This window comes from Gymnoscopelus microlampas (assembly GCF_963454915.1).
Source record: "Gymnoscopelus microlampas genome assembly, chromosome: 3".
Lineage (NCBI taxonomy): Eukaryota > Metazoa > Chordata > Actinopteri > Myctophiformes > Myctophidae > Gymnoscopelus > Gymnoscopelus microlampas.
The window spans coordinates 48,079,639-48,106,816 of NC_139940.1; the positions used below are offsets into that span (position 1 = coordinate 48,079,639).

At 43.2% G+C, this 27,178-nt stretch overlaps 2 protein-coding genes across 2 annotated transcripts in view; both read left to right on the forward strand.

The window, feature by feature from the left end:
• c4b (complement C4B (Chido/Rodgers blood group)) overlaps positions 1 to 8,831 on the forward strand; it is a 28,707-nt gene extending 19,876 nt beyond the window's left edge. Inside the window, exons 33-41 of the mRNA XM_084052365.1 lie at positions 1,225 to 1,408; positions 2,177 to 2,267; positions 2,423 to 2,497; positions 3,062 to 3,164; positions 3,964 to 4,053; positions 6,429 to 6,524; positions 7,077 to 7,160; positions 8,124 to 8,256; positions 8,489 to 8,831. Of these exons, the coding sequence (XP_083908491.1) occupies positions 1,225 to 1,408; positions 2,177 to 2,267; positions 2,423 to 2,497; positions 3,062 to 3,164; positions 3,964 to 4,053; positions 6,429 to 6,524; positions 7,077 to 7,160; positions 8,124 to 8,256; positions 8,489 to 8,630 (998 nt within the window). The 3' untranslated portion in view covers positions 8,631 to 8,831. The remainder of the gene's footprint in view (positions 1 to 1,224; positions 1,409 to 2,176; positions 2,268 to 2,422; positions 2,498 to 3,061; positions 3,165 to 3,963; positions 4,054 to 6,428; positions 6,525 to 7,076; positions 7,161 to 8,123; positions 8,257 to 8,488) is intronic.
• A 3,923-nt stretch (positions 8,832 to 12,754) lies between these two features.
• Positions 12,755 to 26,876, forward strand: tnxba (tenascin XBa). The gene is made up of 16 exons (XM_084052978.1): positions 12,755 to 12,889; positions 14,381 to 15,330; positions 15,471 to 15,602; positions 15,725 to 16,786; positions 16,929 to 17,051; positions 17,631 to 17,774; positions 18,453 to 18,572; positions 18,853 to 19,008; positions 19,316 to 19,428; positions 20,613 to 20,745; positions 21,324 to 21,475; positions 22,345 to 22,441; positions 23,102 to 23,263; positions 23,991 to 24,154; positions 26,213 to 26,502; positions 26,573 to 26,876. The coding sequence occupies exons 2-15, from the start codon at positions 14,496 to 14,498 to the stop codon at positions 26,309 to 26,311; spliced, it is 3,492 nt and encodes a 1,163-aa protein (XP_083909104.1). The 5' UTR covers positions 12,755 to 12,889; positions 14,381 to 14,495; the 3' UTR covers positions 26,312 to 26,502; positions 26,573 to 26,876.
• Positions 26,877 to 27,178: the final 302 nt, after the last annotated feature.

Below are 27,178 nucleotides of genomic sequence, written 5' to 3' on the forward strand. Positions count from 1 at the left end.
CCTAAATGTATACTGGTGCTGTTGTTACAGGTCTGACGTGGAATAAGCCAGCCACTGTATCATATTTAATTATTTTTATTATTATTTCTGAAAAACAGAAGAAAAGGGGTACAGGTTCACTCTGCCGCACAGAATCACAATGACCTCTAACCAGCATCACTAGGAATTCACTTCCGGGTTAGATGTCACTGTATCAGTGTAAACAGTTTAAATTGTCACCAGACACTTTACCTTTTTTCCAGATAACAATATCAACATTGACTAAAGTCATAACTATATTAAAGAACAATTAACCACATTACAGTTTTCCCAAATATCCTTAATGACGTTCTGAATTGTAAATCTAAATCTTACCCACTAAAATAACAACAAAGGCATTTTAACATCTCTCTTTTCTGAATACTCAAACTGAGTATTTCCCCAATTTAACCTTTTCACATTTCACTTTTCAACATACCAATCATGTCTTATTTCTTTTCATTCATATCAGTACCTCATTAGTATATTACCTCAGTTGTCTACTAGTACAATTACAATACAGACATAGTCTGATAATTTCTTAACAATCATGTTGCCTTTAGACAGGACTCTTAAGTGAAACAGATCAACAGACTACTCTTTCCCATTATTAACTTATTCCACATTTCTCTCTTGCTGAACTAATCACACTTTACCTGAAAAACAGAAGAAAAGGGGTACAGGTTCACTCTGCTGCACAGAATCACAATGACCTCTAACCAGCATCACTAGGAATTCACTTCCGGGTTAGATGTCACTGTATCAGTGTAGTTCCCTGCAGCTAGGCGCCCCCTACTGTCGGAAGGAGGGTACGACCTCTCCATTAGTGAACAGCTTATTCCCCTGTATACTCAAATCAATTCTCCTTTATACTCAAATCAATTCAGAGTGTTACACCGTGGTCCTAAAAGTGGGTTGAGGGACCTTCAGCGTTACTTGAAGGTGGTCCAAATGGACCATTACAGGTCTGTAACTCTGAGAAAGTACAAATGGAATATGGTCATAATAAAGTTCCCTTTATTTATATTCTGAAGAAAACCTGGAGACTGACATTCAGTAGTTGGGTCTTATGATCAAAAAGAACATTATAATGTTATGTAAAAACAAAATCTAATATTTGCCAAGGACAACGACACATTTGTTGACACATTTGTCCGTGTACGGACATATTGATGACCCATGCTCTGACTGCTTCATTCTCACCAGCTAAGATCGAGGAAAATTACGATGAGTATGATGATGAAGACTATCAGAGTGACGCTGGTGCTGTGAGGGAGGAGCCTGTCCCATCATCAGCCATCGAGTGGTTCGATGCTCGGACCAGACGCAGGAGAGACACACAGCACAGCCTCAGCTCACTCAATGCTGTGGACTATGAAGTCTGTATCAGGTCAGTTAAACACTCAATGCTGTGGACTATGAAGTCTGTATCAGGTCAGTTAAACACTCAATGCTGTGGACTATGAAGTCTGTATCAGGTCAGTTAAACACTCAATGCTGTGGACTATGAAGTCTGTATCAGGTCAGTTAAACACTCAATGCTGTGGACTATGAAGTCTGTATCAGGTCAGTTAAAAACTTAAACCCTAGCATCCATATTGTGGGGAAAGCTTTCGCTGAAAATAGCAGATCAACAAGCTCACAACGCGCCGCAACGTGACGATCGGCTATTTGCAGCGAAAGCTTTCCCCACAATAACAGAAAACAGAAAATACACTAGTATAGAGCCCTGAGGCACTCCGGTCAACCATATAGGGGTTAAGTACAGAGCCTCATCGGAGCATCCCTGAGCGCACGCACCCTCATACTCCCACACACCTACAGTACCTGTCTGTCTGTCTGTCTGTCTGTCTGTCTGTCTGTCTGTCTGTCTGACAGATGTTTAATCTATGCGGCTACTGTATTTATATCATAATTGCACATGTTTGTGGTGGCTCTGCAGGAGTTTAGCTGTCTATAAGCCATCTACTGTATATGCTAATGGCACAAACCACTGGACTGATCAGCAAGGCTATACAGACAGAAGTACCTCCACATTTTATTTTTGTGTCTGTCTTTACTGCCCTGTATCAACCTGTCTGTCTGTCTGTCTGTCTGTCTGTCTGTCTGTCTGTCTGTCTGTCCGTCTGTCTGTCTCTCCTTCTGTCCGTCTGTATAGTTACAGTCTGAGTAGAAACCTCACAGGAATGGCCATCGCAGATATCAGACTGCTGAGTGGCTTTGAGGCCCAAACCACAGACCTGGAAAAGGTGAGTCATGTACCATCCTCATCTTCATCATCATCATCATCATCATCATCATCATTAGGGTTCTCCTCGACCAATACTAAAATTGTAGCTTTTAAAAACGAAACAGGAATGATTGCACTCCCCATTCTGAACTCTTCTTGTCTGTGTTTCCACAGCTGAAAGACATGCCAGAACAATACATTTCACATTATGAAGTCAACCAGGGAAGAGTGGTGCTCTACTTCAACGAGGTAAGAGAGACATTTAAAACACATATATATATATATATATATATATATATATATATATATATATATATATATATATATATATATATATATATATAAGACTTTAAACGTTTCAAAATATATGAATGCTATTGTGCCAATTGTAATTTACATTTCTTTCTTTCTTTCTTTTTTTTTAACTATGTTGGGAAATCCATTTTTACAACAGTATTTCAGAAGGGAATACGCTTTTATACCTACAAGTACTCTGTGTTTCTCACGTACCGACGTAAATACTTTCAGCTTCTTCTCTGTCGAAATAAAGAGGGAAACTGCCCACTCTCATTGAAACTTTACTTTAAAAAGTAAATCGGGTGGAAACCTCATATATCCAAAAGTGTTACTTTTCAGGCTTCAAATTCAAAAACAGCAAAAGTAGCAGATCCACAAGCTCGAAACGTGGCGCTTTCAAGTGGGGTGTTAATTTACGAAAAAACACAAAAATAATGGAGATAGGAAGTTTCTGCCCGAAAACAACGAAATGTTAAATGTTTTTTTTCCTGTTTTTTTGTACTTCTTCCATGCTAGCTCATGAACCCCACCGAATGCATCACATTTGGGGCAGTACAGCGTGTTCCTGTAGGCCTTCTGCAGCCTGCCCCAGCCTCAGTCTATGACTATTATGAGCCAGGTAAGCAGTGGTGCAAAGTAACCAAGTACATTTACTCAAATACTGTACTTAAGGTAGGATAAGTGATTTGGTTTTGTTAAAGTATGTTTAAAATAGCTCTATATTCTGATAGTAATCGTTGCTATAGAGTGTTTGTTCAGTAACAGGAGTCTCCCTGTCTCTCCAGCTCTTTATTAAACCAAAAATGCATTTTCAGGTCAGGATACCAATTGTACCCAATCAGGATAGAGAAGTCAGTCAGGATACAGGGTAAACAAGGGAAATTGGAAGTGATGACACAAAGCAGCGAGGAGGCAAACTTGGAACTGGAACACTATAAAAGATCTAAGCTGTTAACTGAGTTATTAAGTCTCTCCTGAAAATGTAAAATATTTTCTGTTTATTAAAGAGCTGTTACTGAACAAACACTCTATAGCAATGATTACAATTAGAATATAGTGCTTTAAACACTTTTTGTTTTAACCAAAAAATATCACTTACTCTACCTTTTAAGATAATTTTGCCTGTAATGGCATATCCAATATAGGGATGCCAATTTAAAAGTGCAAAGTATGAAGCAGAGCTTGTAAGTTAGTTAGTTAAGTATAACTACATTGGATTGACTGGAACACAGGTTATTCTTCATTTTCTTTCAATTTCCTGAAAAGTAAGTGTTATACTGTACAAGGTTTCCCACCTGACAGCAACGATATACTGTATGTTCTGGCTCTGTGAAATCACCTTTAAAAAGGGACTGGGTCATCTGTGTTTAATTTACCAGGGAATACACTGCGTCTCTGTGTTTTCCTTTCCTCCACAGACAGAAAGTGCACTGTGTTCTACTCTGCCCCCCACAGAAGCAAGATGGTCTCTAAACTTTGTTCAGGGGATGTGTGCCAATGTGCAGAAAGTAGGCCTTTTTATTCCAACCTCTATCCTCACAGACATGCATACCTTCCCCCCCCACACACACACGCACACACACACACACACACACACACACACACACACACACCGTGTGTGTGTGTGTGTGTGTGTGTGTGTGTGTGTGTGTGTGTGTGTGTGTGTGTGTGTGTGTGTGTCCTTTCTCAATACCAGGAACGACGCAAAGAACCGACTTGCGTCCTCGGGAAGAATGCACTCATAACGTTAACTTGGGGGAGAACGTTGTATAAGTTCAGGAGACCAGAGAACACATCTTTCTAGTTTGCTTGTTCCTGTAGGTCAGTGGTTCTCAACCTTTTCAGGCTGCGACCCCCCAAAATAAATGTGAACCGGGGACCCCCCACCCTGACAAGCACTTTGGAATGTACTGTAGGAGTTGAGGCATTACTCATTTAGTTTAAACTTATTTAGTTTGACTCTGTTCTACAATTTGGACAATGTATGACCACTTTTTATAGTATAGTTTGTTGATTACTTTTGACGCAGTAATGGTCTTATTTTGATGTATTTATTTATTTTAGAGGTATTAAAAAGGTCCTTGAATTGTCACTTTAGAAATGTGCAGATACCCTGCATACACTCATATGTTGGTTTGTGTAGTGTTGAGAGAGAAAACAATGTTGGACATTAAGCTAATCATCTGGGGACCGCCCAAAATCATGAGGGGACCACCCTGGTGGTCCCGACCCCCAGTTTGAGAACCACTGCTATAGGTCACGTGATCACACACTGCTGATCTCTAATGAGCTGTGTGTGTGTGTGTGTGTGTGTGTGTGTGTGTGTGTGTGTGTGTGTGTGTGTGTGTGTGCGTGTGCGCGCGCATGTGTCTCTGTCAAAACCATAGACAGTAAAAAGAATGGACAAAGCGACGCCATTGGTTTCTGCAGACCGTAAATGAAGCCGATTGTTCAGGAATTTAAAATCCGCCATCTTTCTATATCGCGTCATATCACGCCATATCCTGTGCAACCGGAAATTAATGCTTTTGGTTGTGTAGCTTGTCAATCAAATCATCCCGACCCCTCCTAGAGCATATCCTACTTTATCGTCAATTTTAAAATAAATGGGACCATAATTTACCAAAACGCATATCGTGATAATTGAAAGAACACTTTAAACTAGCGACTGGAAGCATATAGTATTTATGACAATGTTTATTAAGGTAAGAAAATCAAGTCTATAGTTCATCAAAAACCCATCCGCTTGCATTGAGAATTTTTTTTTCTGATACCAGCAGGGGTACAGCTAAACTAGGCCATTCATATGAACTGTCACTTCCTATATAGACTCAATTTCAAAGGCCAATGCTGGGCCCTGGGTCAAAACAGAGCTGCGGGACGGTACCTCACAGCTACGAAAACATGGGAGCAAATTTTCAAGTAGGCTGATAAATCGACAGATTTGAAGTTTAAACAAATAATTCTCACCTAAAAAAAAAAAAGAAAATCTTAAAACTACATTGACAAAACCACATGACACGACAACAGTAGCATTTTGTCATTGCCACTGGTTCATGGGAAATGCATTCTGGGAGGTTTGGCCGTCCCTAGTCTCGCGTAGCCAGACCCAACAGAAAATGAAAAACAGCGACCTCTGCTGTTTGTGATATTGTCTGTGGGGTCTGGCCGGAGGCAAATGGAACACCAGTGCGCAGGGAAACCGGGGTTTCATGTCTGCCTTCAGCGCATCACTTCCGGTTGGTGCGACTATGTCTTCATTCCCACTAACAATATTTCTACACGGAACACTAACACCACTTCTCCCAGAGAACATGGATGGTTTTGGTTATAAGCCCACTTGTTTCTATGATGAAAGAGTAATTTAAAATGTGAATATCTTTCCGTGGTTTTGTCCGCTCCGAGGACGCTATTGTTAAATTAGTTTCGGCTAGTTTCGAGGGGGGAAGGGTGGACGGACACGTGAATCCCGCCCACTACATTTGATTGGGTAAAGCGTGGCCTGCTTCCTGATCTGAAGGCACGCCCACTTGTAGCCAATGCGCACACGTTATGACGAACCTCCCCGACAGATTCCACCGCAGGGCAGAATCTGTTCTTGAGAGATTAGGCCGTCCCACATCCACAGCTCCCGATAGATCCCAGATGAAGATAAAAGTTCACATCCGGGCCTTCGGCCTGCACTAGACGCTAGAGTCTAGACGCAAACCTTTGAATCGGGACAGTGCTTGGGCTGCGACTGATGACATTTCATAAGTTCACGAGAACACGAGTACAGATCACAGCTATTGAGAAACGTCCTTAGTGTAATAACATGAATATAGACCTACAGGGTCGTTGTTTATTGTTGTTTTTCTTTCATACATTCTTTTCTTTTCTGGAGGACCCTGCCATAAGGAGAGGAGCATATCTGGAGCACAAAAACCAAAGGAGCTCGAGCGTCAGCAACATGCTTGTTACTTCCCTTCAGTAGATTATGGTAAGTACAGCAAGGAAGGGTCCAAAATAAAAGCCCCCCCTCCCCCCAAAAGCCCCAACTGATCCATAAGAAATTCATTCATTCATTATTAGGCATGTAACAATTTATCGTAAATCGATTCAAACTGGTGACAATTTAAATCTATTTAATAAAAAATGTATCGCAATGCAAACAGCAGAGGGCGCGTAAAAAAAAGAGAAGAAAATACAGGATCTTTGTAAGAGAATTGATTAAAAGAAAATGTTTTCAGTCATTTGCTACAGTATTGAAAAGAGGATAAGAAAAAACGCATTATTGTAAAAAAAAAAAAAAAAAAAAAAATACTGTATAAGTGTTAGATAAATGTAAAAAATATATAGATTTTTCAGTCATTTTGTCTGGAAAATAATTTTGTGTCGTGACAAATCATATCGTGAACCTAGTATCGTGATTCGAATCGTATTGTGAGTTGAGAGAATCGTTACATGCCTAGTTATAAATACAGACTCTTAAAGAGTTTGGTAAAGTGAAAATCCTTTCATGGCTGATACTGTGTGACTCTGTTTATTTCAGGATTCATCGTTGAGGTCCTCAATGTCTCTGTGAAGAGCAACTTTGAGCTCTACACCACCAGAGTACTGGAGCTACTCAGGGCAAGTAAGTAATACTCACCAGACATATTGTTAGAGAGATTTTCATCACGTAATTTAGGGGGTTAATTTATCCCTTCATCCTGTATGTCTTTCTCAAACTTTTTAATTTCAAGGACCCCCAGTTTGCATTATGCCATGGACCCTCATTTCGTAAAATTTCGGGGACCCCAATCTACATTGTAAAATCCTAACTCTGACCCGTAACTTCTCAAGGACCCCTGGGAGTCCCCGGACCCCACTTTGAGAACCACTGCTGTATGTCATACATTGTACATTGACGTTTCTGAACCGTTTAAAAAAAAAAAATGTTTAGATTTTGTTTTTGGCTTTTACAGTATGCCTTATTGATAGGATAGTAGTCTGACAGGAAAGGGGGGGAGAGATGGGGAGTGACATGCAGCAAAGGCCGTCGGGATCGGGACTCGAATCCGTGACACGCTGTCAGGCTACTTTGGAGCCTAGGTGCCTGGACCGCTACGCCAGTGATACAGGACTAAATGTGGAACATTGACTGAAGTCTATTTGGAAATAGACAGACTGAATTCCCACTCTATCTGTAAGCATCTAGAATGGTACTCAAGTCGCTGAGGCGTGTCTACTGTACCTTGAAACATCGAGAATCAACAACATATATGTGTATTGCACAAACTTACATGGCCAGCATTTTTCTTTGGCCCTAATGGTTGCCAACGCGTGAAGGGCAAGCCCCCAGAACCGAGAGGGAGCAGTGAAAAGCATTGGACATGCTGGCCAATCATAGGTACTGCAGCTTATTATGGCTGGGACCAGACACGTGATGAACGAGTGAAAACGGTTTCGACCAGTGTGCTCGACTCACGAGCTTGCGCACAGGGTTGCGTGCGGAGGTGACGCAAACGCGTCACATAGGCCCCGCCCCTCACAACACCTATTATGTTTAACTCTATGGTGAAGGGTGGTGAGTGACGGTGTGCACTGTGCCTTACAGACGGAGACACACTGGTGAAGCTGAGCGACACTCGTGTGTTTGCCAAGAGGCTGATGTGTAAAGGGAAGCTGGTCACAGGCAAACAATATCTGATCATGGGCAAAGATGGCGAAACCACAGACTCAAACGGAAAGTAAGTGTCCTCAACAATCACACACGCTTTTTGGATAAACAATATCCAAAAAGCAAAAATATGATTACTGTTTAACTGAATATGTATTTAAGCTACTGTTCACATACATTCTCTCTCTCTCTCTCTCTCTCTCTCTCTCTCTCTCTCTCTCTCTCTCTCTCTCTCTCTCTCTCTCTCTCTCTCTCTCTCTCTCTCTCTCTCTCTCTCTCTCTCTCTCTCTCTCTCTCTCTAGGATGCAGTATCTATTGGAATCTAACACTTGGATTGAACAAAGGCCTGGAGCAACAGAATGTAAAAAGTCCTCACTCAAACGTTCCTGCCTCTGGTTTAACACCTTTGTGTCTGAGTACCAAACAGACGGCTGCAGACAGTGAACGTTCTCCCAATGCTTTGGTAGAACATCATCTACCAGAACGCTTTACATGACTGCTAATGCTGCTGGGATATTTAGTTATAAAACACTTCTGCCACTTGCTGAAATATGACTTAAACGTTTCATATCTTAAAAACGTGTACTGCTTATAGCACTGTGGGGCTGCATTTTATTTTCAAAACACATTTCATGCTAACCAATACAAAAAGTGCCATCTTGTCAAATGCTGTGGTGTCGGTACAGTAAATCACTGTGATCTGAGATATACAACACACAACATAATATTTAGAATGGAACAGAACCGTAGCCCACTTTTAACAAATCACTCGCTCCTGGCTATACTCAAGAACAGGCCAGCTTAGCGCCGCTATGCGCAGCACAGCTACGGGGCCGGCTAGAGAGCATCCACAAACATGGTGTCTTTCTTTGATGTCCAGCCATGCGGAGAGTTGAGATCCAGTTGGCTTTTTACTGGTGTGATTTAGCTTTCCTACCAAAATGTGTTTATTTTTTATGTCGGGATATTTTTTTTTCTCTTGCTTGGCAGTGGAGGACATGAGAGAGGCCTCTGTGCTGAAAGCCCCCCCCCCCTTTCTCCCCTCTCCCCCTCCCTCCCCCCACATCTGCTAGATGAGGACGAGTGGCGAGGAGTGCTGGTGGAGGTGGTGCAGATCAGTGTTGCCAGATTTTGTGAGAAATAAGCAACCATGGGTCTACGAAAACAAGCCCAAAAGAAGCAAGTATAGGCCACATAAGCACTTTTAAACCGATATATTACATCGGCTACTTGAAAATAGCCGATCTACAAGCTCACAACGCGTCGCCATGAGACGCGTTGTGAGCTTGTAGATCGGCTATTTTCAAAATAAATCTTGGAGGAAAAAAAGTGAAATATTTGGAATATCTTTGAAACATTTTAACGACACCAAACTTGTATGACGTGGTCCCTAGCACAAAATAATTTGACATGAAAATGTCAAATAAGAAACTACACTTTAGAAACAAGCCCCAAAAAAATCAAAGTCGCTTATAATAAGCAGACATGGCAACACTGGTGCAGATAGACATCAAGCGCTCCCTAAGAGCCTGGCCTGAGATGCTTCTAGGTGGAGTTACAGAGTGACAGAGTGACAGGTGGCCTCGTATAGCGACACGAGAGCACGCAAAATGCTGCTCTCACATACCAATCTCAACATGGGGTCCAGGGACCCCCAAGGGGTCCTTGAGCGGGTTCCAGGGGGTCCCCCACACAGCTAAATGATTGGTAGTTGGGAACCAAATGGACCCTTACATTTGGTTCCATTTGTACACTGTCATAGTTAAGTTAACACTGGGGATAGTGCAATGTAGATCAGGGTCCCAGGGATACAAGAGAAAAGAAGAAATTGAATCAAATGGGGGTCTGTGGCCTAATTAATGCATGCAAAATGCATGAAAAAGGGTCAATAATCAGTGCTTTAGAGGATACTAAAGGTACCATACAGTATGTATCCAGTATACAGGTAACCCTAAAGACAGCCATTATAATGAGAAGGAGGCAATGTGAGGTGGGGGCAGTGGGCTATGGGGCTGAGCAGGCTGGAACAGGCCGGGGCTTATGTGCGTGTATTATTCTAATCTGTGAAGCCAAGTCCAACGTAAGCAACGCGGAGGAGCGACCATCACTTTAATCACAGGCTCGCTCAAAGCCCGCACTGTTTCAGCCTTTACCATTAGACTTCTCATTAAATTTGAATCAATAAAGGGGGCAGGCCAGTCCGCTGCCTTCAACATCACACTTCTCGGCTCAGGAGACCTTAGCCGACACCGTCAGCGCGTCACAACGTTCGTCACTTCTTCTTTTTGTGTGTGTGTGTGTGTGTAAGCACCTTTTATCCCCGCGGTAAGCGGAGCTTGTAAATGGTCTCCTATTGTGCTTACACGAGGAAGGCAATATGTAGCCTACAGTAAACCTTCTCACCGTCATGATTCTTTATAAATTACTAGATTTCTATTTAAACTGAGTGCCCAATAATAATGCTGCTGCATGTCATGTTTACCGGTATGTCAAAATGATGACAAAATCCTTTGATAGATATAAGAGCTTATGGTAAAACATGAGCAGTTGATAAAGGAACCCAAAATGTGAATATCCGGGAAATACATCCTCCATTATTCCCAGCTAGTAAGTACAGTACAAATCATTCTTCTGTGAATTATGGCCAAAAGACTGAAACACGTGTGACCGACCGCGTAGAAATCTGTGCGCCGCGTAACGTTCTGTATGTGACCGTCGAAGGTTCTGACACCCGCCATTTTTCTAAAGGCCAAGGCAGGGTCAGCGGTGTGATGGTGGTCCGTCCGTGGTGTAGCGAGGGGTGGGAGGGAGAGGGCGGAGCTGCTCCTCGAGGCCGCCACCAGATGGAGGCGCTAATGAGATGGGACCACCCACTCTGAAGTCCGCACCGGAGTGACAAGTGCTCTTTGTGCCGTTTCATCTCGGCGTGAAGTGTACTTGGCACGTCGCTCGCGTCACAGACCCAGCGAGATGCGAATGCGGGGCTAATCTTGATGCACTACCTTATCATGCCTGTAGGGGACATGATAGGACACATTGTTTTCCAGTATTTTTCCACTTTCTAGCGCGGGTCACAAAGTTTACAGGGGGGCAGCTTCTGTCAACAGCTGCGTGGCTGGAAATCAAACGTGATGAAAAGATACAAGAAAGTAAATAAAGCAAAACACCACCGAAGAGAGACTAAATGAAGCTGGCTCTGCCGTATGGCGCTATGAATAACGTTTGGACAGGTGAGAGGTGTGAGCGTGCGCGCCAAAGATGGGCACATCTGTGCATGCATATGCGTGTTTGGACACGTGCGTGCATAGTGTACGTGTCAGTGTCCATGTGGGCTGGCACATGTTTTCAGGGTTGAGTGCCTGCGTGTGTGTGTGTGTGTGTGTGTGCGTGCGTGCGTGCGTGCGTGCGTGTGTGTACACGTACTGTACAGTATGCATGAGCAGAGTGTACTTATCTTCATGTGGTCTACAAAAGGTGGGCTGGTGGGTGGCCGCTGGGTCCAAGACGCAACGCCCTTCATAGAGCATCCGTTAAGGCTGCTGGATATTTGGTCACTTACATAACTCCCACGTAGTTACATCTCATTAGCTCCAACAAACAGCCGATTCATATGGAGGAGAGGTTCCTGTCCGCCAGGGCCGCTGGTGAATACCTGTGGTGTGAAGGTATGTGTTCCAGCTGAATCATGGTTCGCAGACTAAGGGCTTTATTCAATCAAAAAAGCTGCCCCTAAAGGTGTTAGTCACGTAACTCCCAACTGATACAGGCCGTACCCAGTGGATTCATGCTGTTCATGTTCATGTTCATGTTCTGTGACAAAACATTGTTGAGTGAAACACGTATGCATGTCGTGCAGTTTTTTTTTCCCCAACAGAACGTGACATTCCCCAAACATTCCACTAAGCGAAATTATATTCCAAAAATGTTCATAACGTAACAAGTCTACACGCTCACATTGTGAGCCCTTCTGGGGCTTGTAGATCTGCATATTTTGGAAAGGTGAAAAAAACAAGTTGGCTTAAGTGGCTAATGCAGTGGCCGGGGAGAAGTTATTGGTTTTATTGTCTTGCTCATGGGCACTTTGAAAGTCAAGTTTTGAACCGGTGACCTTCTGATTAATTCCCAGGCGGCCTCTTTATACCCACTCAGCTATGACTGTGCATTTTATGAAACACTATTGACTCCAAACAGACAACGCATTAATGTGTTAAAAGCAAATCACTGCTTTGAGAATAATAATCAAACTACGTATGTGATTGAATTTACAACCCATGTTCTGCGGAAGCACTACAACCCCCCCCCCCCAAATTAAAAAAAAAATAATAATTAATTGTCTCTACTGTAAATCACATTTACTGCAGAGGATTACATTCGGACAGAGTGCTAATCTATGCAGAAATGCCACTGTTCTTACCTGTCCAATACAAATATTTTCTGTGGTGGCTGCATGAAGCAGAGAGTTGGGAACCAGAAGGGTGGAGGAGGAGGAGGAGGAGGAGGAGGAGGAGGGGGGGGGGGTCCTTAAGTAGGAGCAGACTTTATCACTCGCCTCCTTTCTAGTGGTGGTCCTTTCTCCTCTCCTCTCCTCGTCAGTCTCCAGCACGTCTACGTCTAAGAGCTGTCCCTGTCAGATGGAGGGAGCAATGTGCAGATAGACAGAAAGACAAGTATAAGTCAAGAGGGGGAAGACAATCCTTATCCAGGTGAGTTAATGATCTTTTCTATTATACAGTATGTGTTATAGTATAGTAATACTGATCAACTGAATCAATGCACTGATCTGCTGTAGTTACACAGTATAAATCCCTCAGTGTCAACTGTAACTCTCTGAGTTACAAATGGATAAATCAACACAGAGGATTTTACTGTGTGGTGTAGTGTAGATTGCTTGTGGCCAGATAACAGTAATATTTTTGGATAAATTATGACAAATTAGACAGATGTGAATAACAAATTAGACTCCGACTTAATATTCTGTAATAGGAAGGGGACAATACTTTGAATCCAGTTTTATTTATCCAAAAGCACTGTTTCTACATAATTACTTACTTAATTGGGTGCGAGGTAACAATCTTTATAGTTTTATGTTTGTTGCAATATATTATGCTTCAGCAATTGTAATTTTGACCTTATTTGATTTGATTTGAAATTTGATTATTATCTTTCACATTCCATATACCAATCACTGTGGTAGTTTGTCCATTTCCAGCCGTAAAGTGAAGCAAAGGGTGACTCACTGTAAATTCACTCGTAAAACTGAATTAGCCATTAAGCCCAATTAACATAAACAACCCCCTGCATGCGTGGGCTCAGAAAATATTTGCTTGCTAGATGTTAGGAGTTCCTTCATGGATCTCCAACATACTACCCGATTTATTTAATTCCCTGAGAGATTTAAGGACCGAGACGGCAACATATTTCTCCCAGCGGTTTCATGATATGCGGGTGCAGAGGATTATGTAACTGTGGGTCTGTATAGTCAAAGACATACAGTGTCCCAGCGGTCCGTACAGTACGGCTCTGTTAGCGCTCTGCACACTCTGTCTTCTGACAGCCAACAGCCTCTCCACAGCACAGGCACCAGTCAGCCTTTTTCCTTCCTGCCTGGCCTTCTCCATTTAGAGCAACTTTTATAAATATGTTTCGCCACACAATTCTTCAGTTTTTCGAATGTATGTATTTTTCAAAAGTATAAATAATAACAGATAGGCGATTTTTCATATTTGCCGTATGGCAAAGTATAAAGGGCATACGTGGTTGGTGCCAGCTTCACTGAGGTTTCATTGACCCTGCCAGGCCATTCAATGAACCTCCATAGTTGACTTCAGCAGTATATATAGTATACTATATATACGCTTTTATATATGCTTTTTTGTTTTTATCTGCTAAAATTGTATATACTGAACATCATCTACAGTACACCAACATCAGTGGTTCATTTCAGCGTGATGCAGAGAAAGAAGTATGAACAAATAATGTTCTTTTAATTACTGATCTTGATCTATAACGTGCAACAAACATTGTAGTATGCTATCATAGAAATATCCATTGTGGATAACGTACAGCTGTGTTTTATATATTAATGGAATCTTAGGTGTGTGAAAACAGCACAGCCAAACCTCCTCAGTGGCTTGTAATAAAAGTTAAGCAATCATCTGAGCAGCAATTTATCTTCAACTTCTTGTTTTTCCTAGGAAAGGACCTAACCTCCTGGTCTCTGAGGGAGGAGTTCATACTTTCCCTACAGCATACTGTACATACACATCTTCCAAAGGCTGTTCCATCTCAGGTTACTACTGGCCGGTGAAAATGTTGTTTACTCTAGGCCTTCTCCTCCTGCTCACCCCATTCCCCTCCCTTCAAACCCCGGCCAATGAAAGGAGAGACTCCACAGGAAGTGACATGACCAAATCCAACGTCGCGCTCACCCTCACTAAACCAAAAACCACTGTGACTCTTGCCAGACAGACCCCTCGGGCCACCCCAAAGCCAAACACAGTTAATCAGACCGTTTCAGCCACCCCAGCCACCAACCAAAAACCTCCAGTGGTCAACGCAGCAAAGACCACCAAAAGCAAGCCCATGGCAACAGTGATTCAAACCGCTCTCTCAAGGCCTGCAGCGACCAGCGTCCAGAAAACTGTCAAAGACAAGAACACTCCCACAGTGGTCCAGACAGTTCACTCAACTCCTTTGAAGGCTGCTACAGCGAGCGGCACAGCAATCAACAAAGACAAAGCCAGCCAGACGGCTGCCGCCAAGTCCCCTACAACCGATGAAACAAAGACGAACAAAGACAAGCCCGTCAGCAAAGACAAGAGCACAGCCACAGTTAGTCAGGTCCAGACAAAGCCAGACACAAGGACCACCAAAGACAAGGCCAACGCCTCCTCCGCCAACCAGACTGCGGTGGCCAAAGACAAGCCAGCCCCAGTGCAGCCCATCCAGGTGGTGATAAGTGGCTTTGACCCCAGCCAGACCAAGGAGCAGGAGATCAAGCTGAAGCCTGGCGCTCCTCTGGTGATGACACATAAGATCAGCCTGGTGCCTGGATCCTGCACAGGGAGCTGCTTGGGGGAGATGGCCGCGCTCAAAGGACGCGTGGCAAGGCTTGAAAAAGAGATGTCCACCCTGAAGATGAAATGTATGATTTTTTTTATTCATTGTTAATTATTTAATACGCATACACACATTAAAGAGGAAGGTTTATGCCTGACATGATCCACAGTTCTCTTTGGTTCATAAGCAACCTCTCTTATCAAGTTTCCTTTTGTCTGTGCCAAGGTCCGTGCTCACTCAACTGTCCAAATGAGTGCAGTGGCAATGGCAGATGTGACAAGGGCAAATGTGTCTGCCAGCATGGATTCATAGGTCCAGACTGCAATAAATGTGCCCCTGGAGTCGACTGTAACAAAAGTAAGTGTTCATTTGTAGCTTCCAAATGCACTGGAACATGGTAGAGCCGGGGAGGGCTATTAGACAGGTTTATATAATCCCATGTATCTTCTTCTCCCAACCTCTGCTCTGTTCAATTCCAGAAATTGCGAAAGAGAAGGTAACCGTGGATTCCATGACACTGCAGGTGAACCAGGAAAGCAACGCCATCAGGGATACCACACAGAAGAAGGACCAGAAGAAGGCCACAGAGGTCGACACCAAACAGAAAGCCACACATGTAAAAGTGGGTCTCATTAAAACACAAGCAAATCAGGGAGCCTCTGTTAGCAAAACAACTGTTAAAGATTCTGCAAGTGGCAGAACAACCGTCCGCACAACCGTTGGCCAGGTTCTCTTGAAACACGAGGGCAGAAAGCACGAGGAGGCCCGCAAAGGCAAAACCACAGTCCTGACTGCTAAAACGTTTTCCAAAACTGATGTCAAACTAGTTAAAGAGGGAGCTGCAGATAAAGCCAATGCTAGAACCAGCCAACTAAAAGACCAACCTCAAATCAACGTGACTCAGAGTGTGGTGAAGAAATCCAATGGTACGGCTAAAGTCCTGACCATTCTGACCAAGGTTACCGGAGCATCCAACAACAAGACCAGATCAGGGAAAGAGGCCTTTGAACAGTCCACCTTGGCTGAGAAGACAGCTTCTGGGAAAGGGAAAGGCGTACAGAGGAGTCAGTATCTAGTGAATTCAACAAGTGACGCCACCAAGAGAGCACCAGCTACCGGCCTTGGCTCTGTCAAGGTCACAAACATCACTTCCTACACCTTCACTCTATCATGGTCCGCCCCGCAGGACATGTTCAACTCCTTCACCGTGAACAGAAGGGAGTACAGAGCAGAGGGCGAGGAAGAGGAAGAAGACGAAGAAGAGGAGGTAGAGGAAGGACTTCTTGACGACAAGGCAGGCACAGCCAAGAATGCCACCGATGTCCAGGTACACGGCAACAGCAACAACGCTACCACTTCCACCACTAAAGTTCCCGCCACCAGAGGTAAAGCCGAGAGCAAGAGATTCTCTGTGATTGTTCCTGGAACTGAGCATTCTGTGGAGTTCACTTCCCTCCGTCCCCTGACCCGCTATTCTCTGCACATATACGGTGTTGCCGCCGCACGAAGGTCCAAGATTCATAGAGTGACCGTGATGACAGGTAATCATAGCGATCATAAAAGTTAATCTTTCAAAAACTACTTGTTTATTTAGAGATAGTTTCTTGCAGAACTTTATGTAGACATGTGAAGTTGAATCCACTCTAGTTCATACCACCTTCTTTTCTCTCTTTCTCACACCAGGACCTGAGCCTGCCACAGAGCTTGTGTTCAGCAATGTGACAGAGTCTTCTCTGGCTGTGTCCTGGACCAAACCAAAGACCACGCTCACAGGCTTCAGGATCACCTACACTCACTCTGTCACAGGTCTGTCACAACTACCTCATACCTATATGAGCTCTATAGCCCCGTTTGGAACCTCACTCTCCACGATAGCTCCGAAATGAGGATCCGCTGCTTCAAGCCCCGGCGGAGGTTGCACCCGGCGGAAGTCACCGAAAGTCAAATTTAAGCGACGGGTTGAAACAGCCGTTTAAATCGCTTATTTAGGCAGCCTGTGCCATGTTTTCCCAATGTCAACCCCATGTCAACCCCATTGCAGCCAAATTGGCAGCAGTGCTGACACCTGTGGTCGGGGGTTGAATGGGAAAACATGGAGCAGGCTGACTAAATAAGCGATTTAAACGTCTGTTTCAACCCGTCGGTTACATTTTTCTTTCCGACTATTTTGCAATCATTTGTAAGGGTCTCGGACTACCTTTACTTTTTAGATACGATGTGCGTAAAAGGGTAATAATTGGTCCAAACAGGGCTATATGAGATTTAAATAGTACCTGCCAGCATTGATCACATTACTTAGTGTAAAAACAATGATGTACTGACACTGCAGTAAGTAGCTTATTGGTGATATTTGCGACGCTGTGTGCATATCCCCCAATCATGCAGGCCAAAGCAGCTTTGTGACCGTCGACCCACAGCAGTCCCATGTGGTTCTGTCCCAGCTGTCTGCTGGGGCCTCCTACATGGTCAGTGTTACTGTCACTCAGGGCAAGATCCAGAGTGATGCCCTCACCTCCACCATCACCACAGGTAGGCCTAATTGGTTAACCCTTCCATAGTGGTCTATGCAGATCTTTCTCCTGCTAGTTGTAGCAACTCAATTCCCCTTCAGGGATCAGTCCTGTTTTGTCATTTCATCACCTTACCTTAGTGTGCCTTATGGTCTCTTTTATGCACTTTCCCAAAGCCATTTGGCATGAGTTAGCTCAGTGGTTTTAAAACTATTTGTGGCACACCAAAGGTCAAGTGAAATCTCAACACACACCTGTATTCATGTCCATGCTAAATAGCCTCTATAACATGGGTTATCAACTCTTATCACTCTGTAAATGTTTACTTTTATTTACTAATGCCAAATCAAAAAGTTTAACTACTTATGCCCTATGTGATACTTGCACACATTTTCAAAAATAGAGAAAATAGCCGATCAAGATTGGCTATTATGGAAAAGTTGTGAAAAAACACAGAAAAACTACGCTAGACTGAAAGTGGTTCAAATACATATGTTTTTAGGGTATATATTGGGAAATGAGCGCACACAATGTACTGATAGCCCTACAGTACATTCAATAATTCATAACTTTTTGTATAGTTGTATATATTGTGATAATGTGTGGTTGTCATAAAACTCCAACACACACTGAGCAGTGACAGTGACACACATGGAAGAACTTCAAGACAGTAACATGTCATGTTTCCTGATTGCAGTGCCCGCCCCTCCAACGCATCTCCAAGTGGTCAACATCACAGACACTAGGGCTGTGCTACAATGGACCCCCAGTCTGGGGAAGGTAGACCGCTTCATCATCAGCTACGAGTCCTCAAAGAGTGAGTGAAGTGTTTTAGCGATATCCCACAATCCTACCACTATTCCACCCTTACATGAAGAAATGCCTTTAAATTAGAAAGGGCCCATGATACAATTATGCACGATGGTGTCACGGACTGAAAATAGCCGAACAACAAGCTCACAACGCATTGTGTCTGTGACACGTTGTGAACTTGGCTATTTTCGGCAGCCAACAACATTGTGCCTGCGATGGTAGTATGAATTGTGTTTGAGATCGACCTCTTTCTTTGTTTTGATCTCCCTCCCCACACTCTGCAGCTCCCAACGTGACGGTGACTGTGATGGTGTCTGGGAACTCGGTGGAACACCACCTGAGAGGCCTGCAGAGAGGCACTCTGTACACCGTCAAAGCCCTGAGCCAGAAGGACAGCCTGCAGAGCACGTCCATCTCTACCACCTTCACTACTGCTAATGGTGAACAACAAACATGGCTTAACATGGGCCTGTAGTTAACAAAGACCCTTTAAAGATGTGTCAGATGCAACTATTTACAGCTGAAAACATGTCAAATTTGTTGTTGTTGTTGATGCCACGGTTTATAGATTTGTGTGATCATTAAGGATTGGGCATACACTGTGGTGTATGATGTTGTCAGGGGCCCCACACTCTTGAAGTGTCCCCAAAGGCAGTTCTCTTATGACAAGGGACAACCTGAACATTTTGGGAAAAACAATCTGTACGACTATTAGTTGAACTAACTGCTTAATATTGTGTCCCGCAGCGGTTAAAGCCAGCGAGGTGTCTGCTCGCTCTGCGGTGATCGCATGGAGAGCAACTGCTGTTCCTTTCCATAGCTACAGAGTGACGTACCAGGTAGCAGGGGAAGAGACCAAGGTCAGAGAGTCATCTGAACATTCACACTTACCCTTAGTTTGTTTTCCACTTGAGGTCCAAAACTGCGGCAGATAAAAAAACAAACAAGGCAGACTAGTAAGCAACGCAGCTGCAGCTAATAAAATCAATAATGGTCGTGTTAGACATGGGCGTGCCCAGGGCCATGGGTGTTCCACTGGTCAATGCTTGCTCATTCACACCATAGACATATAAAGGTAGACACCTCCTCCGACTCTGGGGCGTCTGTATCTGCGGGCGCCATTTTTGGGAAGGCAAACTAAACTGCCTCTCAAAGTGACTACTGGCCAATCACAGCGCGTCCTTTCCGGGACTTGGCAGAATCTAATTGTATAAAAATATAACAGGAAATGTTTATACAGCTAGATTCTGACAAGTCCCGGAAAATATGTGCTGTGATTGGCCAGTAGTCAGGAAGCGTGCCTTGCCAAACATGGCGGCCGCGATACAGGTCGCTCCAATGAACTGCAGAGGCCAATGAGGTATCTAGGTTTCTATACCTATGATTCACACACCTACATCTACAGTAACACGCCCATTATTAATCTGATTAGCTGCAGCTGTAACTTATAGTACATCACGGTGTACTATAAGGTCAACTGTATGCAGCCTTCCATGTTTTACCCTGCTGTAGTTTTCTATCCTGATCTAGAAAAGAAACTACAAAATCAGCCTAGGGTTATCATCCCCTGTTAAGTCTGAATGTTAAAGCTACAATCCGGGATTTTTTGTTGTTGAACGGATAACACATTTTAAAACTGTTAATAAATGAGAACCAGCACATGTGTCAGTGGTTGGAGGTGGTCTCCTATACTCTTCCACTGTGACATTTAGACCCTGGTGTGGTGTCTGGTTAGGACACATACTGGTTGACAATGTCAGTAAAGTTATTTGAGTCAGATTGGACACTAAATGTGCCACCAACTATTGCAGTTCAGACATTGTAGCAGTTACTTCGCTCCGCCAGAAGAGGGTGACGATGTATTGTAGGTTTAATAATTAATAAGTGTGTGTGTGTGTGTGTGTGTGTGTGTGTGTGTGTGTGTGTGTGTGTGTGTGTGTGTGTGTGTGTGTGTGTGTGTGTGTGTCTGTGTCTGTGTCTGTGTGTGTGTGTGTGTGTGTGTGTGTGTGTGTGTGTGTGTGTGTGCGTGCGTGCGTGTGTTCAGGAGGTGACGTTGGAGTCCACCATCACAGAGTATAAGCTGACAGGTCTGCTGTCAATGTCAAAGTACTTTGTTCTGGTCCAAGGAGAGAGAGATGGACACTACACCTCTATCATCACCACAGAGTTCATCACAGGTACATGATTATAGGAGTCTTTAAATGGGTTGGCACCCAATGCACACATATCAGAGCCTCTACCTCCCAAAAACCTCCCAAGGGTCTTGAGGTCTACTGAACAGTCATTTCTGGATAGATCACAGTTCTGTTTCTTCAGAACTGTGGAACGCGCTTCCATCCCATCTCAGAGCGTCTCAAGCTGTTTCCGTTAGGCAATGTGTCTATGTGTTGCACCCTCTAGTGTGTGTCCCCCCCCCCATGTATTGTTTATTGTTTTACTCTTAGTATTTTTAGTATATATTTGTTTACTGAGTGTACAGCACTTTGGTGCAATGCTGTTATTTTAAATGTGCGCTATAAATAAAGTGGATTGGATTGGATACAAGTAATATTTTAATAATTAATCATTTATACGACCAAAGTCGCTCGCTGAAAACAAGACAAGTAGGTGCAATGCAGATGAAGTGTGAAGTGAAGTGTAGTTGAAAATGTGTTATTTTTGGCAAGTGACGCGGCAATAAACCTCATTGTGATTCTTTCTTAGCGTGCCGTAGAGTAGCGGAGCTCTAACTTATATACCAACTGTCATGTTGCAGGGAAGCTGCGTTTCCCCTTCCCCACGGAGTGTGCTCAGGAGCTGCTGAACGGAGCGCTGCAGTCAGGAGAGGTGGACATCTTCCCGTCCGGCAGAGAGGGAGGCCCTGTCAGGGTCTACTGTGACATGGAGACAGACGGAGGCGGCTGGACAGTGAGGAAGCTCATCTAGTGTTCCTAAACGTTTCAGGCTGTGACCCCCCAAATATAATAATATTTGAACTGGGGACCCCCCACCCTGAAAAGCACTTGGAATTGTAGGCATTACAATTGGTTTGATAGCCGGAATACAAGCTCACAACAAGCTTGTAGATCGGGTATTTTCACAATGTTTGCCTCTTTCTTATGTATTATTATTTTGACAATTTGGCCAATCTGTTATTAAAAAGGTCTTAATAGTCACTAAATTGTAACTTTAGAAATGTGCAGATACCCTGTATACACTTATACTGTATGTTGGTTTGTTTACTGTTGAGTGAGAAAACAATGCTGCACATTAAGCTAATCATCTGGGGACCCCCCAAAATAATTTGGGGACCACCCTGGGGGTTCCGATCCCCAGTGCATTCGGTTTTGGTGTCCTGAATAAAACAACACAACAACTAGAAAGGTGCACTCGATGGAGCGCACCTGTGTATATCCCGATTTACAGAGCATACATTAAGAAAGAATATCTCTGCCAGCCCTGGTGGAACTCCATATTTGGGCAAGTCTATGGCGTCTGTCATCTTGTGACTTATGCCTTCATATTTGATTATGGTTTGAGCCCGATCCGACCGGCAGCCCCACAGACAAACGGACAAACAGAGGTGAAAACTAAATATCCCACCTTACCTCTGGGCCTGGCAGAGATAATTAACACATTGTAAACAGTCTCCTTGCATAAAAGAACCAAAACACTGTGTAAGTGCTGCTTCTAAAAAGTAGTGGCAAGCTAAATAAGATTTAGCAATGTTATTGTTGATAAGGAGTATGTTTAGTTTGTACAGTGTCTTAATTTGTTGTTTTGCAATCATTATCTAGGTGTTCCAGAGAAGGATGAACGGAAAAACAGATTTCTACAGAACCTGGAGTGAATACACCACTGGTTTTGGAAACATCAGTGAAGAGTTCTGGCTCGGTACAGTTGGGGGCTCGTCCGGATTCTTATTACATCCTCTGTTAAAAAAAACAAAACAAGAAATGCTTGTCAATGATGATGCAGTACACTATAACACCTAACTTGTAGGATCCAATTAGTATGTCAGTCTATGCCGATCCGATACCACTTCATTTATCACATGATTATGTACCATTTACATATTATTCATATTTTGAATGCTTCAGTTGATGTTGCATGACTGTTTTATACTCTTTCTGTACTATTTATATTATTATTTTACTAACTTGTAGCTGCATTGTACTGTAACAATTATTAATCGCATTTTTATTTATTCCTTGATCAGTGGTTCTCAAACGTTTTAATTTCAAGGACCCTCATAACTCTCAGAGTTACAGACCTGTAAGGGTCCAATTGGTTCCATTTGTACACTCTCAGAGTTACAGACCTGTAAGGGTCCATTTGGAACCACCTCAAGGAACCCAGGTAGTCCCAGATAGACCCAGATAGTCCCGGGACCTGCCTAGATTTGTTTAAATTACACACTGGTATCTGATCTGTACTCGGTATCGGGAAGGAAAATAACGGTACCGGTACATCTCTACTGTTAAGAGTGTTTCCTACAGTCGTTCCACAAACAAAATTCAATTCAAGCGACTTTTTTCTCCATTCCACCATCAGGAAACGGGCTGCTGCACAACCTGACCACCATGGGCGCCGTGAGTCTGAGGGTGGACATGACGTCAGGACCAGACACCGTCTACGCCCACTACGCCAACTTCACCGTGGACTCGGAGGACCGTCACTACGCCCTCGCGCTCTCCGGCTACACCGGAACAGCAGGTGCAGTTACATTATAGCATCTGTCCTGGTGCAGCTTGTAACTTTACTTTTGATTTATTCTAAAGGTCTTTACACACCATGGGGCGTGATGAATAAACCGCCCCAAAATGTGAAATTGCCGCCGAATGTTTAGCATCAAAACTATTCATATACAGTATTCGATGCCTCATTTATACAGAGTGATGCCTTTATTCTCAGGCCGCAAGTAAAAAAACAACAACCTTGCTCCATATCAAAATGACAATGCTTTATCGCTGTTTAATATTCACATTTTGTGTGAATATACTCATGATGACACAAATATATTAAATGAATTGCACAAAAAGGGCCTAAAGTATGATTTGTTTACTACTGGATAAAAGGAGAGTTCTGCAGTGCCTGTGTCTGATCATTTCCTGCATAAGAAACGAATAACGTTTCTTATGCAGGAAATGCATGCAGTTTTCATTTTGCTGTGCTTTAGGTGATTCTATTCATACATGTATACAGTAGTCGATGCCTCATTTATACAGGGTGATCTTTATTCTCGGGGTGGAAGCAAAAAATAAATAAATACAAAGATCTACATCGCTCCATATAAAAATGGCGTTTAATATTTGCATTTTGTGCGAACATACTCACAAATATATTTTCCTCAAGTACGTTTTGTTTACTATTGGATAAAAGGTGAATTCAGCTGTGCCTGTATAATTTACACCCTGTGTCTGATAATTTTGCTGTGCTTTAGGCGATTCTATGAAGTACCATAACGGGCGTCCATTCTCCACCCGGGACAAGGACCCGGACCCTCTGGGCATCCACTGTGCCAGGGCCTACATGGGTGGCTGGTGGTACAAGAACTGCTACAAGACCAACCTCAATGGCCTCCACGGCATGAACAGCAACAATCAGGTACATAGTTACATGAACAGCAACAATCAGGTACATAGTTACATGAACAGCAACAATCAGGTACATGTTTACATGAACAATCTACAGTATTCTGCGGGGAACCGCAAAATAGCAGATCTACAAGCTAACAACGCATCGCTGAGCTTGTAGATCGGCTATTTTCGGTGAAGAGGTTTGCTGTAGAGGGACAAAAGAGCAGACCCACCTAGAATATTCGCAATTCTGGGAAATTGATAAGTGTGGTTGGGCCGACGCAAGTCACGGCCGCCGGGACTCGAGGATTACGCTGGGAGGAATACTGTCGGAGCCTGCGACAATTACGTTGTCACGTCACTCCTGAGATCACTTGCGTTTCATTTTGAGAGGATTGATCCCCCCCAAAATAATGTTTATGCATCAAACGGTTACATTTTGTGCATTTGTGGCACCCCCTATGGATCAAAGTAGAAACACTTTTGGGGATTCGTTGAGTAAACCACCCTTGACATGTGATTCAAATTTGGGATTGACTGGACGTTTCGATTTTTGGGCTTTTTTGTAAAACAGGCCCCTCCCGCTAATTTTGGAAGCCATTTACGGACGAATGGTATGGACTATCAAAGTTCCGCTTGGAGATGTTTATTGCATGGGTCCAGAGATCATGTGTACCGATTTTTGTGAAATTTGGACAAAATATGTGGGAGGAGGAGCTAAAAGTGTGTTTTGAAGAAAATGCAAAATGGCGGAAAATCCACCCTGACGCAAATGGGCGTGGCCTATATAGGGTTGCGTCATGGCCCAAGGAATCCAGGGAAAAAAAAGATTTTTATTCTACGACCTATGGTTCAAGAGTTATTGGCCAAAAGGTAAAGTGGGCTGTTATAGCGCCACCATGAGGCCGACTGGTGTAAATATTTCTTTTATAATTTTGCACTAAATTATGAACCTCCCCTCCAAGTCTAACTGTAGCCCTTACGGTTTCTGAGAAAAAAATGCTTGAATGGGAGTTTTTTCATTTTCGCATTAAAGTGGATGGGGAAATTTAATGCACTAATAAATCAATATCAATTAAAATATGTTACCAATCTCTTAGCAAAATGATAGCACACGATTCCCGGTGAAGCCGGTCATTTTGACATGATATGGAACGAAATTAGGAAAAAAAAACTGTGGGAGGAGTAGCGGGACAAAATAAAGTTTATCTAGAATAATAAAGTCGGAAGAGTACTATAGTCTGAGCCAAAGGTCAAGTTTACAAATTATTGAGAGTCGTTAAGTGTCTGAAAACACACATTAAACATGAATCCAATATGTAGTGAGGGTCCCTGCTTCATCTCTCTCGGCTAAGGGGGTCCTTGGCCTGAAAAACGTTGTTAATCCCTGAGCTAAAAGACTGACAGTTAGGGACCAATGGCCAAGTCTGTAAATCTAACGGTATGGTAAGTGATATTTTTTGGTTAAAACGAAAAGTTTTTTGTTAAAAGGTTAAAGCACTACTATATTCTGATGGCTATTATTACTATAGAGTGTTTGTTCATTAACAGGGGTCTCTCAGTCTCTCCAGCTTTTTAATAAACAGAAAATACATTTGTAGGTGGGTTGCCACATTTCAGCCAATCAGGAGAGAGTACCCACTTATCAGCTTCAATTTGATAGTGTTAGTTCCAACTTACTGTATGTCTGCTCATTTATTTGTGTCAACACTTCCAAATGCACCTGTTTATCCGGTATGAGTTTTCGCTCCTGATTGGATAAAGTTGGTATCCTGACCTGAAAATGCTTGTTCTGTTTGCTAAAGAGCTGGAGAGTCAGGGAGGCCCCTGCTATATAAATGCACCATTTACTCTGTAGCAATGAGTAGTATCAGAACATAGAGCTATTTAACACTTATTTTAACAAAATAAAATCACTTACCCTACCCTTAAATGAACACTGAGGATTTGTGGGGTCCCAAAAATCGTATGAAATGGGGCTCTGTCGCCTCATGCATGTCAAACTGGGGGATCCTTTAAGTAAAAAAATTAAAAGCTGTATAGTCTCCAAATGGTAATTTCTCAACTGTTTTGTGTTATGGTGCAGGGCGTGGTCTGGATAGACTGGAAGGGCAAAGACTCGTCCATCCCCTTCACCGAGATGAAGATCAGACCAGCTGGCTTCTCCCCCGCAACCCATGGCTAAAGAATGTTCCTTTCCTCATCTGTATGACCTCTCCAGCCCTAAAAAAAACCTTGTGTTTGAGAAACGAGGAGAATTCAGGAACCCGGGAAGTCCAGAGGAGATCAGATCACACACCTGCTGTATCTCACTTTCCAAATGAACTTGTGCTAGTGTGTGTGTATGTGTGTGTGTGTGTGTGTGTGTATGTGTGTGTGTGTGTGTGTGTGTGTGTGTGTGTGTGTGTGTGTGTGTGTGTGTGTGTGTGTGTGTGCACGCGCGCAGGTTTCTCACGGCTGTAAAAAGACGACAGCTGGTCACGGCGAGTCGTTATACGAAGTGCCGACAGTTTCCGTTCAGTTGTTTTTCCTCATGTATCATCAGCTGTGTTGTTAAGACATGTAACAAGAGTGAGATATTTTTGATTGTGACATTTTGGATTGTATTGTTCTCTTCCGTCCGTCTGACCCTTCCATCTCTACACACTCTCAAACACCTCTGTAGGCCGTCAAGGTATATGCCACCCCACTACTACTGTAATTAAATATGCACTGTCTCACTCTATTGGAATAAATGTGGCTTAAGTGGGTCTCAAGTGTGCTTTTTCTTGTACAATAAAATATCAAAGTTTGATAAAAAAAAAAGAAAAGTATACTAATCTGACAAACAGGGGACACACTAGGATGAGAAGAGATGACTACACTAGATACTGGGAATCAAAGAAACTAGAACAATGTTTACATACTCCCCTTCTAAAATGCCGTCTGTGTCTCTGTGGCAACCTGTCCACACTTGTTAAACCCAATGTGAAACACCTTGGTAAGATGTTTGATTCTCCCTTGAAGTTTAACAAGCAGGTAAAAGAAAAAAAACGTTTGTTTTGAATCGTTT

Excerpts from the sequence above, each read along its gene's own strand:
- tnxba (XM_084052978.1), top strand. The coding sequence starts at position 14,496 with ATGTTGTTTACTCTAGGCCTTCTCCTCCTGCTCACCCCATTCCCCTCC. Across the intron at positions 17,775-18,452 it reads CACCTCCACCATCACCACAG|TGCCCGCCCCTCCAACGCAT; the intron begins GTAGGCCTAATT and ends TCCTGATTGCAG. Across the intron at positions 23,264-23,990 it reads CGGCTACACCGGAACAGCAG|GCGATTCTATGAAGTACCAT; the intron begins GTGCAGTTACAT and ends GCTGTGCTTTAG.